This window comes from Polypterus senegalus, chromosome 10, assembly GCF_016835505.1.
Source record: "Polypterus senegalus isolate Bchr_013 chromosome 10, ASM1683550v1, whole genome shotgun sequence".
Classification (NCBI taxonomy): domain Eukaryota; kingdom Metazoa; phylum Chordata; class Cladistia; order Polypteriformes; family Polypteridae; genus Polypterus; species Polypterus senegalus.
Genome location: NC_053163.1, coordinates 93781475 through 93801322, shown reverse-complemented (window position 1 = coordinate 93801322; position 19848 = coordinate 93781475). Strand labels below are relative to the sequence as shown.

The following is a 19848-nucleotide window of genomic DNA, read 5'->3' as shown; positions in this document are numbered from 1 at the left end:
AAAATGTGAACACATACTAAAACTCAAATAAATGATTGAAACTCTTAATTCCCTGAACAGGGCAGTGCAACCTCACAGTTAGGTGCTAGGCAGAGGAAAAGGGGTTAAAAAAAAAAAAAAGAAAAGGTAAAAAAAGGAAAAAAGGTCAATTAATTCTTGCTGTTTTTACGAAAATTTAATTTCATCTTGACATACCAAAAAAAATTCAGTGTGATGATTAAAAAAATAAATAAAATCAACAGGAAAATTAATACTAAAAATGTTAAAAATATATATATGTATATATACACACATTTACATATAGATGATCAGACCAGAAGGTATTTTGGTATGAATGTAAGGGTCACACAATGAAGACAGTGATAATTCTCAGTAGACACCTGATGAGGCAACCCAAACAGATACTAAAGAGACAAACAGTGAAAACAAGATGACTAACAGCAAGATAAAGACGTCACAGTTTCAAGAGGTTAGATTTTCATACAGAAGGTATAAATAAATAATATCAAGCAAAACATTGGAAGTTCAAGACCGCAAAAATGAACGGCCCATTTTGGAAACCATCTGAGCATGCCTTCGTCTGTACAAGCAGCTGAGCAGTCCCTGTATAGGCAGGGAATAATGGGTAGAGGCAATCATAGAATGCGCTTCTTCCCAGCCTGGAGATCAGCTGCCGCTATTGCTGTACGAGGTGAGAAATAAAAACTAAATATGAGCAGCTGCCAAAGCTGCTACTTTAAGTATGAATCAGCTTTACAGTAAAAAGTTAATTAAACTCCATGCTAAAGTCAGCACAAATGCTTCAAAGCATCAGCAAAGAAGCACAATATCTGAACAAAGTGTGGCATTGTCCAAATATTACTAAGTGGAATTAAAACAAGGTCTTCCCATCTAGTCAACAATGGACCACCATTCATCAAGCACTTCTACTGAGCTTTTAAGTTTAGAAGACAGCATCACATCAGTGTCATTAACTGTTTAGCCCATGAGCCTATTATCGCCTCCACCTTTCTACATTCCCAATGTAGTCTGCTCCTGTTGAATTGTCTTCTGAGGCCCAGGAGGATGCTAGTGTTTCCTGCTGTTCTGTTGGGTTGTTTACTGCCCATGGCAGATGGCCCCTCATAAGTCGCCGGCGCTCCTGCTGTCGCTGCCGCCGGGCCTCCCGTCTTTCTTTTTGCCGTGCATACTGGAAGCGCTGCAAGAAGAGGTCCTGGGCATAATCATAGAGCTCCATATCAAGGAAGTTGAGCTCTCGTATACGCTGCTGGGTTGCTTCCTCGATTTCCACGCTGGATGCCCTAGTGCTGTTAAACTGGGTGAAGGGAGCAATGAAGTTCATACGAAAGGTGCGCTCAAACAAATACTGGGTCTTACGCTGAAACTCTGTCAGGCCAAAAAAAGCCATTTCTTTCAGGTTGTTCTTGGCACTCTCCAGCAGGCGCCGATTACGCTCCTCTACAGTCATTACAGATAGGTTATAACATCCTACCAGGCTGAGGTCTGCTAACATGCGGACCTGGCGATTGTTGGCCAGGTTGTACGGACAGTCCATGAACTCTGAAAGTGTACATCCTGACCAGTCATCTCCTGTGTAACAGCTGGGCAGCTCAGAGGTGGTTGGGGAGCGTCCATCACACACATGTAATGAGGCTTTCCACGTAGCTCCCCGTTGTACATGTCGCCACTCACTAAGGTAGCGAGATACTGGATCCCTCAAGATGGTGATGTAGTAGTAATTCCTGTTGGAGATACAAGGGGCAACAGATTAATCTTAATCAAGGGCCCTTCAAAATTACCACCATCACAAAATATTTTACAGTACAACTAAATAAATGTACAAAATACTGACTGGGTTTAAAGAACTTTGAAGCTTGTTTTAAGTGTCCATTGACCAGCACCAAACAAAACTAACCAATGCAAAGTCATATATGATACCGGTGCCATGGCTATGCTTTACAGCCTAATAAGAAACCTTCCGAGGATGACAGAATGCTGGATGGATAGACTGATAAGCTAGACAGAAAAAATCCATTTTAAGACATAAACCTTGGTGATCGTGGAATAATGGGATTTTATCAGGAGTCTTGGAATCTTCAACATGTGAATCAATTTTAGCACATCTCTTAACAGCAAACACAAACAATGCTCTGAAAACTTTAAAATTATTCTGGTCTGCTCACAGAAATGATGGTGAGGTCACAGAAAGCTTTGTTGAAATGATTTACAAATACTTATGGAAGAGTTAATGAGAAGTACCTAACAATAGGTATTTCTTGAACCTCCCTTCATTAACTGATTTTACATAACCAAACGGTTCCACCATTTTGTGCTGTTTTTTAAAAATTGGTTCACGAAGTTGAAGATGAAAAAAAGACATAGCATACAGCATGCATTCTATTTTTTTCTGTACAGCACATATTGTATATTATGAAACACAGTCCCTTTCATTACACACCTGAAGGACTTTAACAAAGTTCACAAAAGAAGAGAATTTACTTAGTTAATATGCTCTGTGGTTTGAACAACTCTGTACATTTAGTGACTACATTAAAATTAAGACTGCTTAACTGACTTTGTCAGTACCAAAGAAGATTTTAAACATCTTGAGTAGACCACCACAAATTTTTCTCTGTACCTGACCAAAAAACTTTCTACTTCTTCTAATATTATGAAGATAAATACAACTAGTTAAAGAAGGAATTTCTCTGTTTGGATATTGGGAAGTCAGTCCCAACATTTCAAGCAAAACAGAAATCTCTTTATTTTAGATTAAGATATTCTTGTTAAATTTGCTGCTTAAGTAATTTCATACTCTCATGATGTTGGTTGTAACTTTAACTGTTTTTGACTTGTCATTATGAAGTCTCTTTGCATTTTCTCTCTCTTTTTTGGCCTGCCATGGATAGGAAGCAACATTACATATAATGAACCAATTTTCATTTGTCTGCTATCTGACTGAAATGGCTGCTAATTGACTATGGAACAATATTGTCAGGAATGCAGCTGAACTATAGCAATTTAAACTTAAAACCACCTTGTACATTCATCCAGTTTCTACACACACTTATCTAGAGCAGGGTCATGGGGAAGTTGAAACCTATCCCAATAAACATCAGGCACAAGGCAGGAACAATCTCTGCACAGGGTGCCAGCCAATCACAGGGTGAACACAAATACACATTCTACATCACACAAATGGGTCAATTTAGCTTTGCCAATTAGAAGGAAAACCACTTGGACACCGGGAGAGCATGGAGACTCCACACAAGGGGCAACTAAGACAAACTTTGCCTCCATCGTATGATGCTGAAGTACTACCACTGTTCCACGATGCCTCACATTCTGTACATGTGAAAATATGTACATTTTTGTATAAATCTTGTTACTGTGACTTGCACAATGTGCTAGAAATGTACTTAATATGAATAAGCTGAACCACATTATTTTACATTGACTATTCATTTTGTACACAGACCATTATACAGAAGACCAGTTCAGGCTGTTTTATTACTTGAACTGCATCAGAATCTTGTACATGGTGTATCTTTTGTTATAGTACTAGAGTGATCACTGTTGTATGGTGGAATGCTGAAACACGGCACTAAAATAATTCTCTTTTTAATTACTTCAGTTTATTGTTGCAAATATGAAAAACAGAAGACTTTTTCACCAAAAATAAGTGCTCACTGCTACACTGTCGCGAGTACCATGCAGAGTGACGATATTGTTTTGCTATGCATTTTCTCTCATGCTTTTCTCATGCCTGGAAGTGTTAATTATGAGGGGCCAACCAGGCCATAAATCATATATTTCTGTGTGTAATCTATTGGTTTACGTGTGAACACTATTGGTTTAAGAATATTTACTATCGGTTTGTGTGCATACTTAATTGGTTTGCCTGCATACAATACTGGTTTCATTCATATGAACTATATTGGTTCGTGTCCTTTAGAATAAGTAACTGTTTTGCAGATACTGTGTGAACAAGTACAGCTGCGGGTTGCAAGCAAGCATGTAGATGGGACCGAATAAGAGGACGGCCGAATACGTACCTAACTTTAGCCTTGTGTTCATTACAGACTCAAGGGTAGATTCTGTTAAATAGTAATAATTACCACCAAGTCCTTTCGCAAACGTATGGTGCGGAAAAAAATTTATATAGTGCCGTTTAAACACAGACGCGTCTCCTAGACACATCTCTTTACACTCCATGACTCTACCGGTCCCGGAATTCCTGTTTCTTGCCCCGCCCATTTCCACTGAAGATCACCTGAACAACCAATATAGTTCACACGCAGAACTGATATAGTTCATTCACAGAGTTGCGATAGGGTGCGCACGCATAACCAATATGTGTCATACGCGAAACCGACATAGTGCACACATACAACCAACAGAGTTCAAGCGCAAAATTGACAGGTTACCCACATGAAACCAGTATAAGACGTGCATGAAACCAATATAGTGCATACGCAAATCCATTGTTAGACCGTCACAGAACGCAAGCCAACATAGTTCACTCACAAACCAATAACAAATCGTACTGGAACCAGTGATATACACACGCAAATCAATATAGTTCATATGCAAACCAGTGGTGTATGCACATACAAACTGATATAGTTCACGCACAAACCGTTAATATACGGACACGAACCAATATAGTTCATATGAATGAAACCAGTATTGTACGCACACATACCAATTAAGTATGCATGCAAACTGATAGTAAATATTAATAAGCCAATAGTGTTTGCACATAAACCAACAGATTACACACAGAAATATGATTTTTGCCTGTTTGGCCGCTCATAGTTAATCACTCTTTTCTTTCACAATTCTCAACATGACTTTGCAATTCTGTGCATCACAGTCTTTTCACAAGTAGCCTGTGGCATCAGACTAGAAGTCTGACTACCAAACACTTTGGTCTTGCTAGTGTATGATCAGAAAATGTAACCCTTAAGGCCGTTATAGATCAGAAAGGAGCAGCCACTGAGAGCATTCACATGTTTTTTAATAATATTCAAAGAAACATTTAAAAAATGCCATGTATATCTTTATTCCAGTTACAGAAACCAGGATATGAGGTTAACACACGTAAATTTATCCACAGGTAAACTGGTTATGTGGACATGTAAACCCTTAACTCGGTTGCAGTTTTAAATTTTGCAGCCTGTGCATGTCCAATGCACTTTGTTAACCACCACACGTCTTTCCTTTAATCATACATTAAGCAACCACTGGTAGAAAACAGTAGGAGCATCCATAAAGATCAATGGAGGCAAATATTTAGATGATAAGCATGATTCCTTCTCCTGGTTGAAATTATCTGTGCCAAATCACTATACAATAAAACAATAAGTTTCGTGTGTGTGTCCTGGCCTTATAGCAATATGATCGGTTTGGCTTAGGTATCACAGTCAAAAATAGAATTGCAAGTGTTAGACACACGAGGAGGAGAGAAGGTATAGAAGGTGACTCCACGTGCCTCCTAAGATGGGAAGTATAAAAGTAGACAGGAGGTGAGAAAAGTGCCTCAAAAATGTGACAAGAGACTGAGAACCAGGCTTTGTGGAAAGTCATTCAGAAAGGGAGCACCAGTCAAAAGAGGTTCAGACACATGTAAACAGAGAGGAGAGGAGAGGGATAGATAGAGAGATAGAGAGATAGAGATAGATAGATACTTTATTAATCCCAAGGGGAAATTCACATAATGAATGTGCATGTAGGGCAGGGGACGGCAAATATTTTAATTTCTATTACAGTACTTGTCTTTTGACAAGCAGTGTGGCTAGTATTTCACAAATTGCTAAATTCATGTTGATACATTGAACACACAGTGCTGGGCTCGGCAGCATGACCTTGACAGACACAGGCTCCATCCTTGTTTTCATGTTCATGGGTGCTGTTGAAGTTGTTTCATTTTTTTTTTTAAAAGTGAATTTCTAGTGCATGTTTATGACATCACAGAATTTTGCCAAGGGAGTGCTCCATAAGAGGATTTGGGCATATAAACTGGGGTCCTGAAGAAATCACATTTCTGCATTAACTAGGTCACTCACCTTATCCCAGTTGTGTGTGCATATAAAAGCACTCATCATGGCAGTATAAAGCATCCATATCAGACATAGAGCACAAGCCCACTATACATCTTCAAGTAGATACTGCAAGGTACCAAATGCACTCTTAATTGCACATTCCAGATTATCAGCATACTAAATTACATGATCTCAAAACTGGTTATTCTTTATATATATAAAAAAACAAACAAAAAAAAAAAACACCTTTGCTTTCTAGATTGTCAAATCATTGGCCCTTGATACAAAAAAGAATATATATACGTACGTTACAACCAAGACATTGCTATTGACTTTTTTTTTTTGTAGTTAAGAATTTTAATTAACATTTAAGCCTAGTAACATCTGCATCTTAGAACTAAACACTTAAAATGAAGTTTATGACAATAATGTAAAAATGTACTCACTGCTGAACTGATTCTCTATTTTATTCTACTCAAGTTACTGTGGATCCCAGTTAAAAGTAGTACATTTTAAAGATCCACTCCCTCATCTAAAACTACTTTTAAAATAACTGGAAAAAAGAAGCACTAGCATTAATGACTATTCTCCATTTGGAGTGTCATTTTCCACTCAAGTCATGGAGACCGCTAATCAATGGAGACAAATGATTCATTAAGTGGGGAAGACGCCAAGTGGTTTAGCGGTTTGCCCAAAGGACACATTCTGATCAGGAAGGTCACATCTTTGATATCGTTCCAAAATATATTACAGAGCTGCTCTTCTGCCAAGATAGGACAAAAGCAATCCGACAGGAGGGATAGCTCTTAAGATCAGTTGCCCAGACACAGCAGAGAAGAACAAGCACCCCAAACCCATTGGAATTACCTCACTTTTACATTAAATATTGTTTGAAAAAGCATCAAACACTGCAACTCATTTTCCAGTACAATCCATATAAGTAGCGTTTTGCCTCCCTTTACTGTCCCATAATACTAAAAGAATGCAAATTTAATGTCATGTTCATGAACTCCACAAAGTGATAACTATTACAAATATCTTTCTGAATGAGTTAACAGTTCAGACTACACAAAAAACAATATATATATATTTAATTAATACTGTAGACTATTTGTGCCCATTATATTCTGCTCTGGCACAGAGGCCTGCATAAATATTATGATGATAAATATTTTAAGAGAAAAAATACTGCTTGTGACCTTGGACCATTCCTCTCAGCAAGAATTTTCTAGATCCACGATATCTTTATGATCATTTAAATTCAAAGGCATTTAACCAGGATTAAGGGACTGAAATGGCAATTAGAAAACATTTTTTTTTTCAATCCATCATTCAGGGAGTGTTTAGAGTCACTATCATGTTAAACATGACTAAGCTGAAGTTTTTGCAGAAGCAGTTTTTAATTTGAATATCCTATTACTTAAGAATACTGGTATAATGAACTCTTCTACCAAGGGCTACACGATTAATGGCAGCAAAGTAACAAGAGGACACTAAAGAACCACTGAATTTAAACGTGGACATGAGGCTGTTTATACAGTCCAAGGGGTTTTGGTCTCACCTGGGTTTCAGTGAAAGTTCCAACAGTATTTGACCAACTCGGCAATATGACCTTTCTTCCTCGATCTTTCAAAATAGTCAGTTTGTAGACAAACACTGTCATGATTGTTGATGTGGACAGCCTAATTAACTACTACATTTCTCTAGCCATGACATTTTTATTCTCCCCCGCCCCCTTTATCACCAACTTCCCAACTGTATGTAGGAAGATGATTAACTTGTGCCCTCTCTGCTAGGTGAATTACCACTTAAGTGGTTTTGAAGTTATATAATGCCTTATATTATTGAATGATGCATTTAACCTTTTATATATTTTTGTACCCAGTGAAGTGATCAGTTATTTGTCTTTTGGCAAATACATAAATCAGAATTATTTCATGTGGTTCCCCCATAATGTCCTGGTTAAATAGGAAGTTCAAATCTGTTGCTTTGTACTGGCATTTAAATAAACAAAACCATTTTCTTTCAGATAATATATATTCACTTTGATTTTTGTATAGCTCTCTTTACAGAGTACCGGCTTACAGTGTTTACACATATTACAAAATTTTGTGTGTTTTAATAATATATTGTTAGTACAAAATTAATGTATCTGTCCGAGTGTCTATATAAACACTGGGAATTCCAGTCTCTGTATTACCTCTTGCCTGAAAGGGCCTATGTTGCCTCAAAAGCTTGAATATTTTAATCTTTTTATTTAGCCAATAAAAGATTTCACTTTGCTTGCCTTCTCATTAAATACATAAACACAGAAATTAACCTAAACCACACAGTCAACTTGAACAATTGAAATAATGCTTTAAATTAATAAGAATGCCCTATTAAAATCATAACAGATATGGGGATTCAATAAATCCTGCACCAGCTTATTATACAGCTTATTTTTTGTTTTTTTTCTCCTTTTATTCAACTTCACTAAGAAATGCAATAACTTCTAAGCTCTGTAAATGACAAAAGATTCCACATCCCAATCTTTCAGAAGTTAGTATATGTCAAATCATCACTGGACATGGGATTTAGTTCTAATGAGCAATCATTTTCATACTGACGAATGTCAGAAACAATGAATTTAATGTATTGATGCTTTATAAATGAAGCCCTAACAAAGGGTAGGCCAAAAAGTAGCAAATTGTAAACGTTTATTCTACAAAAATTCTATAAGATAAAATAGATTTGATTACATCTTGCCTGAAGAAGGGGCCTGAGTTGCCTCGAAAGCTTGCATATTGTAATCTTTTTAGTTAGCCAATAAAAGGTGTCATTTTGTTCCCCCCTCCTCAAAAAAGGGCCTACAATGCCAAACTCTGCAACGACGCACGAAACTAACACACTCACTGTGCAGGGGTCTATGGATGGATGGATTGGCTTCAGCCTAATAGTGAACATTTTGCTTATTTACCCAACAGTTCAAATAGAAATGTGCCTCGTCACTGCAAATGACAACAGCATCTTGAACGGTTTGTAGAGTGTTTGTACACAACTCTCTACGGCTCTCCCAGTCTCCCAGAGTTCCTGCACTACCATCATTCTGTATAAATAAAGATTAAGGTCCTCATGCAAAATCCTCCCCAAAGATGTGCTGGAAATTCCTAAGGCAGAAGTATGTTAGCCTGCTGAACATCCAGGAGACTGCAAAATTGATGGCCTTATAGCTTGGATGTTTTCCGGCGTTTCTAAAGTTCAAGTATGGCCTGGAGATTTTCTGTTCAATGTTGTACCCGTCTATTTAAATTTAGCCACCCACTAAAGAATTGTTTTCTGATTTGGAATGTCACTGTTAGGAGGAATGCTGAAGTGCATTCGGAAGACGCATTGCATAGCGATGATGGACTCGTTTTTGAAGAATGCTTCGACAGTGAACGCAGGGTGCATATCGGACCAATGAATGTTGCCGACTAAAAACTACAAGGGATCACCTATCAAAGGATCCCCCACCCAACCCACTCAGCTGCCTCTACCTTGCGTAATGACCTTGAGAAATGTGGTACTTCTTTAGGGCTCACCCTGTATTTGATAGAATGATATGAAATTAGTCCATTCAAGAGTGGAATTTAATAATGCTTGCATAGGTTAAACATCTTTCTACCCACATGGAGCTGTTATATTTCAAAAGCATGGCTATAACAAACCACCACCCTACTGAATTTAAGGTTTGGCAGTGAGCAAAGACAGAAGTGATACTTCATACATGCACCAACTGTCCAAAAGTGGGTGGACACCGGATTATTACATCTATATGAGCTTGTTGGACATTCCATTCCTAGGCCTAATTTATATTTTTATATACATATAGTCACACACGTGCGAATAGGGGGGACGTTGTGTGGACCAAGTAAAGGTAATTCCACTCCAGGCCAGGGGAGGGCGGGGTGCATTAAACCTTCTCCTGCTATCTCTACAGACCAGCCACAGGAAAACCTATCTGAATCAAGAATGTCACTTCTGGTTCCGGCGCCCAGAACAATGCCACTTCCGGTTCCGGCGCCCAGAACAACGCCACTTCCGGCGCCGGCTCCCAGGCTGATGTCAGAGAAACATCACTTCCGGTCAACCTACGTCACTTCCAGTTAACATACATCACTTCCTGTCTGACCATTTAAAACCACCATCTTTTCCAACCTTCATGAGTTCTGTCTTGGACTCTCTACAATCAACTACTATGTTGAATGAAAAAACAAACCTTTGCAGCTAGGAATATTATACGGGTGGCTGCCCCAAACATAACAGTCTAACAGTCTCCATTTTTCTGCAAAAGATTTCCACAAAATCTGGCGTGTGTCTGTTGGGAATTTATGCCCATTCAGCCAAAAGTGCATTTGTGAGGTCAGGCACAGAGGACAGATGAGAAGGCGTGGCTCACAATCATCATTCTAGTTTATCACAAAGGTGTGGAAAAGGGTTGAGGTCAGGACTCTGTCCAGGCCACTCAATTTCCATCACACCAAACTTGTCAAAGACATGGCTTGTCAACAGCAGCACACACATGCTGGAACAAATGCCACAAAGTTGGAAGTTCAAAATTGTCTAAAACGTCCTTTTTATGTTTTAGGGTACCTTTCACTGGAACTAAGGGGCCTAACCCAAACCCTGAGAAATAGCCCCGGACAATTATCACTCCTGCACCAAACTTTACAGTAAGCACAATAAATTCTAGAAGACAGACTTCTCCTGGCATCTGTCAAATCCAGATTCATCCATCAGACTGCCAGATAGTGAAGCGTGATTCATCAATTCAGATAACTCTTTACACTGTTCCAGGCATGGTTTACACAATTTTAGCATTCTAATAGTTATCTTAGGTTTGTATGCAGTTGCTCAGCCATGGAAGCCCATTTTATGATGGTTCTAACACAGTTCTTATGCTGATATTGCTTCCAGATGCAATTTGTAACTCTGTTAATAGTGATGCAACAAATGATTCTTACACTCTATGTGCTTTAGCACTCGACAGCCAGAGTCTGTGTGGTCTACTACTTCATGGCTGAGAAGTATTTGCTCCCAAACACTTCACAGTAATAGAACTTGTAGCTGACCAGGATAGATCTAGCAGAGCAGAAATTTAACATACTAACTTGTAGCAAAGGTGGCATATTTTTGACAGAGTAACATTTAAAGTCACTGAGCTCTTCAGTATGACTCATTCTACTGCAGTTGTTTCTCTCTGGAGATTGCATGGCTATGTGCTTGATTACAGCACCTGTTAACAATGGGTGTGGCAAGTACTTATGAGATGAGAAATGGTGCGAGTAGTTAAGGGTTACATTGCAGAATTACTTTACTTTTCAATTGTCAATACTAACATAACCTCATTTATAACAAAATTCTGGTTAGTTTACAAAAAACTGAACAACAATTTAACCTGGCAGAGACAGCGACACTACAGTCTTAGATGTTCAGTATCCTGGGTTCAAATTCAATACCCAGTTATGGTCAGTGTGGAGTTTATATGTTCATCCAGTGTCTGTTTGGACTTTTTTGCCATTACTCTTGTTTTCTCCCTGAATCCCCACAGAAAAATAAAGTAGGTTAAGTTACATTTAAATCCAAATGCACCGTGGTGTGGGAGAGAGTGGGACCTGCAAAGAGTGGCTAACCTGTCCAGGACTTTTCCCCACCTTGAGTCAGAACAGGCTTCAACCCCCATGACCTCAAATTACATTAAGCAGGTTAGAGAATGTTATGAGTAAGTGAAGGTTTGTGCATGAGTGTGCCTTATGATAATGACTTGTGACTAAATGCAATTATATATACAGTATTAGCAATGTAGCAGGAAATAAACTTTAGTATTCTTTAAATATTTTAGTTATTTGTGTGCTCCCTAATTGTATTATTATATTTCCTCACTGAGTAAAGAAAGCAAGGTTCAAGCCATGCCTATATTTGTAAACAAAATTTAAAAAAAAGAAAACCGACATAAACACCAACCCCATAAAATACCATAGCTTAATATACTCAGTATGGAGGACACTGAACATTCCCTGAGGTTTTCTGAAATTCAAGATGTTGTAATGCTTAAGTCCCACATGACTATCAAGTAGGCTTTTATAAAAAGTTTTACATTCTTTTCCCCGTTTTTTAAGTGGAAATGGTCATACAGCATGGATATTATTACTATAGCAATGGGCTTGTTGTCATACACAACAAGAACACTGAGATCTGAAATGTCTTTATCAGGTCACAGAATATTTGTTAAGGAATCTGGAATGTAGCCTCGTGCCGTAAATGCACAATCAGGAACATCGGCAGAGTAGAACAACGTTATGCTAGTTATTGTTGTTAAATTGATCACTCTGCAAATCATCTCAGTGTAGAAGCATATAAAAAGTAAAATGTTAGAAAAAGACATCATGTGTTTCTACAATTTTCAATATCATTATTTTCAACTGATAAAATATAAACTACGAATTTAACAAATACTCCAAGAAATTTCCAAGGTAACAATTAGGTCTTTAAATGTTTCAGATTTAAAAAAACACAAACAGGCAAAATGAGTATAAATCCAAAAACTAAAAACACCACCAACTTTAAACTAGTTTTCTAAAAGACAAGATAGTAAATGTGCCTTTTCTTAAGGTGGAAATGCCAATATCTACTATCCTAGCTGCGGTGGGTTGGCGCCCTGTCCGGGGTTTGTTTCCTGCCTTGTGCCCTGTGTTGACTGGGATTGGCTCCAGCATACCCCCGTGACCCTGTAGTTAGGATATAGCAGGTTGGATGATGGATGGATGGATACTATCCTAGTATGTACTGTATTGGTAAATCTTTCACCATTTTCATTCACATAGTAATCTAAAGGCAAAGATTAAAACACGTGTCTGTTGAAATTTGCCATCTCTTTCCGATTACTCTAGTTTTAAATGAACATCTGAAACACTTGAACAATGAATTGATAACAAATTAAAAAATGCATTGTTAAGTACAATGGCAACAGACTTACATGTTTAATCTACAGTTTCCTGTGGACAACATACAACAACTCACAAGTACTGATGTGGGCCGAGTATAGGCAACATTTTTAAGCATTCTACCTTCCAAAGATTTTTTTGCAAACAATTGAAAGAAAAAAAGGAACTGCCTTCAAAAGGGAAACAGTCATAAGCATGCATGGCAAAATCGTAAGAAATTGCAGCGAGACTGAACTATGGGACAACCGAGATCTTAAATGCTGTTACCACTGCGGTCATCCACATTTTTCCAAATTAAAATGCTCTAACCATCTTTTGCTCCTTTAGCATATTTAAGATGAATACCTCAATGCTACTGTACTGAAAAGTTTGACTTCGATTTGCACTGTGAAAGAGTAACTGTGTTATTGCCACATGCTGCACTCTCCACACACACATTTTTAAAGGCTATAAAGCAATTAGTTTACCACAAAACATCTTATGACTTGCCTATATCGTCATAATCAATAATAATTATTAAAAACATTGGTAATAATCACTTTCATCGATTAGTTGATTTTGTCATTAGGCCAAGTATGTTGTGTTTTACAATTGCGTCACTACTTCATTCAGTTGTGAACACATTGGAAAAATTGCAGACAGTAAGCAAGTGCAAGAAAAAACATGGGATGGACCTAAGAGTTTAGGTGCACTTTATTTCGAACACAGTATAAAAAAAAAATAAAAAAAAGGTTGTTACTTGCGAATTGTGTAGGTCTGAACTTATACAGCAAAAGAGCACAATAAGATGCACAAAAATTTGAAAAGGAAATATACCGTTACAGGCTTTGTGGAGAAGGAAGACTCACCTGTATTTCATTAAGTTGATTCAGCTTTATGCAATACAAATACATAATGTAGTGTTTGCTAGGCTAGACATAATGACATGGCATTCGGTATGAAGTGAGGAATAATTCAAGTCATAGTCAAGCCCTCCACAATGCAAATAAAACACTAGCATATGTGACAGAATTTTATGATAGGCAACTAAAAATATGTCATTAGCCACTAACTAGTAAAAGTTCAAATTTTCACTTGCCATGTTTGGGTGTTTCTTTTTTTGATGTAGTAAATGGTGCTGCATTATACATTTGGACACGTGTAACATTAGTGTGTGCATTTACAAAAAACAGTTGCGAAGAAACCCAAATCCCTGTCCGAGTAGAAATCTTTATTTTTTTAGACTTGCGTGCAAAGGAAGTCAAAAACTCGTACTGTGAGATTCACGGTCACACTCAATGAGAAAGGTGGATCTCTCATTCAGAGTAAAAAGATGGAGTGGGGTGGAAAAATCGAAAGTTCAAGACTAGCTGGCTATCAGACTTCATCTGGATTTTATCAAATCTGGAGGAAGATGCAATAATGTGCAAATTCTGCTGCAGCAAGCCTAGCTTAGCCAGTAAAACAGATTTAGTGCCAGGGGCACAGAGTTTCAAATAAAAGAAAATCTAACAGAACACTCATACAGCAAATGACATGCAGCAACGCTGGAACAGTGCGTTGGTTGCAAGCAAAAGTGCCAAAGAATCTGCAGTGGTGAAAAGTTTCCAGACACAAAAAAGACAAATGATGATGCGAAACATTATGAACTTTCAGTTAAAATAAACTCCCCATATTACTTGGCAAAGGAAAAACTGAAAAATTAAACCACTTGTTTTGATGCAAAAGGGAAATAGCCTGGACATTTCCACACCATGACAACTATGCTTGTTATGCTGAACACCTGATGGTGCAACAGATTCTTCTGCGGTGGAATATTGTGTTGGTCAGATATTTACATGCTTTGCCAATAAACTCTCTGTTCCACAGAAATTGAACTTTATTACTTGTTTTATTTTGAAGTGTTTGGTTTAATGGGATTCTGCACACATAAGCCATTATTGTGAGTTTAGTTAATTTATTGAAAATTGTTGTGTTTTTAGTGTGTGTTCACTGCAAACACAGCCAGTAGTGCTACTAAGTGTTTCCTTTCTATTTATTACTGCTTATATTCAATGTACTATTATATAAATCTTGTATAAACACCTACATTTTGTTTAAAATACCTATAAGTAGTTTTTAATACATTTCTGAAAATATTATACAGACCAGTTTAATGGTGAAATATTTAATTAATGCACTTATTATACTGAATTAAAAAAAAAAAACAACAAACAAGACAAGTTTTCACTCCTCAGCACCCTGAAACTGGATAAAATGGATGGCTGGAATACATATCTCACTATAGAAACCTGTACTACTCCTTCTGTTGATGCATCACATACCTGTATCTTAATGGTTAATAGGATCAGTAGTCTGAGTTAGCACAGGACAAAAAGGGATGCTGGAGAGACAAAAACCAAGCCAGGATTTATTTATAAACTATATATATATATATATATATATATATATATATATATATATATATATATATATATATATATATATATATATATATATATATATATATATATATATATATATATATATATATATAGTTTACCAATAGTGTTTTCTTTATTTTTGATTTTCTAACTAGGATGTGGAGGCCGGTCAATTTAAGTTTTAAAAAGTACATTGGTTCCAAGGTGAGAATTAAACCTTTTGCTTCTTTGAATTCCTTCAAATATTATGTGCCAGCCTATCAGTATCCTTAATAAAATATTCTACAGAATGTTATGTTATTTCTCAAAAGGCTGATCTATCAACCATCATTGTTTTAGATAAATGCACAAATATTGAAATTAAAAAGTCTTTGTCCATAATATAGCTGCATTCACATGGCTTCAGTCAGACATTATACCCTCCATACATTCATCTCCTGATCTGACCCAATATATGATGCAGCATCACAGAAGCCTATTTTTTGAGTTCAACCAAAGTACTTCAGAGACTCTCTTCTAGAGTTCATTCAGAGTACCATGTATGTATAGTTTATAAACATTATACTGCTCATTAAGAACAGTTTCAAGACCTTCTTTCTTCTCCCTTATACTTCTAGTCACACTACATGTCTCTTTACATCGAAACTGCCAACGTTTTTAACAAGCTGCCCAATTCTAGTACTCAGTTTCTGACATTAAGGGGTTTGAGTAGAGGCCACACACATCACATGAAAAGTACAACCCACCTATGTATTATTATAAAAAAAAAAAAAGCTCAGAGTAATACATTTAAAACTAAGCAAAACCTCTAACAGTATCATATAAAAAGGTTATGAAAATCATAGCTATTAAAATGTAAAGAATTATTATTATTATACAACAGACATGCTATTTCATGAGTCAAGGGCCTCTTTCACTATAGCATCTAATCTCCCCTTTTAAAAAAAAAAATAAAAAAAAAAAAGGTATAAATCCAGATAAGGTAAAGTGTATTTTACCAAACTAGATCAGCTTTGTTTATTAGCAGTAAAAATGCCTGTGCTAATTCCAAACATTAAAAAGAATGTGTTCCAAGACAATACAGTACATTATATTGTTTACTTGTAAACAAAAGGAGTTTAATTTAAAAACACTTTAAATTACTTTCCCTGAACATACACAGGCACAATATGCTGAAATGAACTTAATCGACTCAACTAAACTTCAAAATAAACTGTAAATAAATGCCTGGCTGTACAATGCATGTCAAGAGACATTTCCACAATACTGTATACTGGGGCCATTCAATTCGAATTCTTGGGTGGAAACATCTGAAGTGTTACGGGGAACTGCTTTTTTCTAATAAATTTCTAGTCCTGTAATTGGCAATACCAATATAAGCTAGGATAAGCAACTGCACAACAGCAAAAACAACGCAGTCTCTCGTCTTTCTCTTAGTTTACAGAGAAAAATGCACCTATATTTACCCCAAAAAATTCATTCTCTCTCTCTCCTTTTACATACTTGAATCAGGAAACTATGAAGTGGGACACAAACTCCAAAAGGTCACCTCAGCCATTCCCAGCTCCTACACAAATTACAAAGAGAGCACTTCAAAACCCTCAGGCAAGTGTTGTGAAGTGGGTACTGCAGCAGTTAGCAGGCAGAAACACTGCTTTTCTATTACTAATAAAACACATGAGCTGTGTCTAGCATATAATAGATTATTGAAGTAAACCACAATAGTTGGCCAACAACAAGATTCAGTAGAGCCTAACCATTTACATACATGTACAAACGCATGGAAAATAACAGTTCTGTATTTGCAGCAAATATTTTCTGATACAGATTTTATGACATTCAGGATGAGTTTCCTTTTTCTATATGCACAGAGCATATTTACAAAAATATAAAAACTTATGATTCTCACTAACCTACAGTAGACACTTTCCAGCTTGGATATGTTGGATTACAGAGGATTATCCATTATTTAGGAATCTCTGTATTAAAAGAGAAATCCTAAAAAATTAATTATTAACTCAGCAGTGATGTATCACTGCAAAAGCATGGCACATAGGGACTGGTACTCTCAGTTCACTAGGGCACATGATGCAGTCTAAAAGAACGAAACAAAGGTGAGGAGAATTAAACTCTCATCTGCAAAGCCTGCCTCAACAAGATCAAGTTGACAGGATAATGGTAATAAAAAATAAAAGGGACCTTCAGTCAAGCCACTAATAGCAGTGGATTTAACATTTGCCTTCAGAAAGTCCCTCAAGGGAGACGGCTCTTTCTATGCATCAGACACAGGTAATATTTGTAACAAGACACAAAACACAGCTTTAAAATGTCCTACAACCTCCAACACCTTCAGTAAAATAGCAGATACAAGCAACCCAGATTACAATGCCAACAAGTACGTACAAAAAACAACCACACCATTCTTTGATGGCATCACTCTGATACACACAAAGCACACATTTTTTTTTTTTTTTTTTTACTACAGAAGTGCTTCCATTCCCTTCTGCAAGTAAATACCATAAGCCAGAGAATAATTTGTTGCTTTTATACTGAGGAATACTCTCATATTTTGCTTGAATTTACCTACAGTATATTGATAACGTGTGAGGTCACTCCTGACAGATCATGTCAATTTAATGCAAGGTAAAAAAACATAAGCACAATAAAACCAAATACTGAATCAAGAAAAACAACCATCAATCTTCTGAATTTGTTTTTATGCAATTTAAAATTGCAAGAACCAGTTAAAATGTTATTCCAGCATTATTGGACACAAGGCAGAAACCATCACTTGTGAAGTCAACAAATTAAATCAGGTCCCACACACTCACATTAAGACAATTCAGAGTTACCCTTAACTAAACATATACATGTTTGATGTATAGTAGAAATACCTGGACATAAAAGCTACAGAGACAAAGGGAGAATGTACATCTCCACACAGATAATGACCAGGCTGCGAGCTGAATTACCAATTCACCCTAGGGATTCTTTTTAGGTATAAATACATATATTATTGGTTCCTTTACACACATGAGCTAGCATAGTATTTTGATCATTAGTGCAAATTGTAATATTTTCCAAAATAAATAGCTGGGTGGTTAGTGCACAAGACTGCAGAATATATGTTGGCACTGTTTGTAAAATCCATAGCTACCACCCCCAATACTCCAAGTAACCCCAAGTAATTCTGGTTCTCTTTTTTCTCCGCGTATAACTTATTTACTGAAATATCCACTTTAGCTTGCTAAAACAAGACAAATGCCCCAATTTGGAAAAATATTGGAGTGTAAACAATGTATTTGGCTAGGCTGTTCATGAACAGATTTCAAACACTGCGGATACCGTAAACTCAGGTTTTCAGGACTTCATGAGGCTATAATCACTGAGCATTGATTCCAATTTATTGCAGATGGGGTGGTACAATTACTGATCATACACCAGAAGATCTGCTACACACTCTACACAACTCTGTCAAAGAGCTCAACTATCATGGGTATCGTGTCTGATTTTGTGTTCTTTACAATATTTTCACCTGAGGAGGCTTTCCTAGGTCTAATATTCTATTAGGCAGATCTTGGATTGTATGTAGTTTGATGTAAATGCTAAATTAACCTGTAGTCTAGCTGTAAGAAATATGCCTAAATAGTAACATTAATTATCTGTACTTGCAAAGAGCCTTAGAATGGTCCAGGAGATAGAAGGGTTTTATATAAAATAAAGATTATTTGGTAACATCACATCATCTAAAAACCAACTTATTTATTGGACCTTTCATTTGTTAAGTACCGTAAACTGCTATGTATCACTTTCAGAGCATCCTTGCCTCTCAACCATTATAATGCAACATTGTCAATAGAGAATGTAATCCTGTCCACAGAATGCCTTGGCCAAGTGTATAATAATATTAGATTCTGGTCAATAACAACAGATGGGTCAAAACACATTTTGCTTCTGTAGAATTGCAGAAATATTCATGCATGCTAATGGATTTGTAATTTAGAAAAGTGTTACAATTTGCACAAATAGAAATGTTCATACCTGAAAGTCACCTTTGCAAATCCATACTTGTATTTAGTCATGATGGTACTTCTCTAGTAATGCTAATTGAGATCAATCAATTTCTACCCTTAATTATTTGTTCAGTGATCTGTAAGTCCTTTACACAAAGTAATACAGTAATTCGGGCATTTCATATGTCATTTTGCTGCTGAACTCTTTGTAAACAGACAGTGTATAGTCCAACTTTAGGACAGAGTGAAGGTGTTAATATTGCTTTTTACGCTAAAGAAAGTATATCATGGTGAGGAACACCATTGTAAGAAAAACAAGGTGTGTATTTGCCAGAAATCAAAACAGAATGGGTTCAGACATTTTCATTTTTTCCTATAACTTAAATGGATACTCTCTCTCTGAATTTGGACAGTGAGCATGCCC

At 36.7% G+C, this 19848-nt stretch overlaps 1 protein-coding gene across 1 annotated transcript in view; it reads right to left on the bottom strand.

The window, feature by feature from the left end:
* Positions 1-233: 233 nt before the first annotated feature.
* hs6st2 (heparan sulfate 6-O-sulfotransferase 2) overlaps positions 234-19848 on the bottom strand; it is a 41991-nt gene continuing 22376 nt past the window's right edge. Inside the window, exon 2 of the mRNA XM_039766218.1 lies at positions 234-1742. Coding sequence (XP_039622152.1) covers positions 995-1742 — 748 coding nt within the window. The 3' untranslated portion in view covers positions 234-994. The remainder of the gene's footprint in view (positions 1743-19848) is intronic.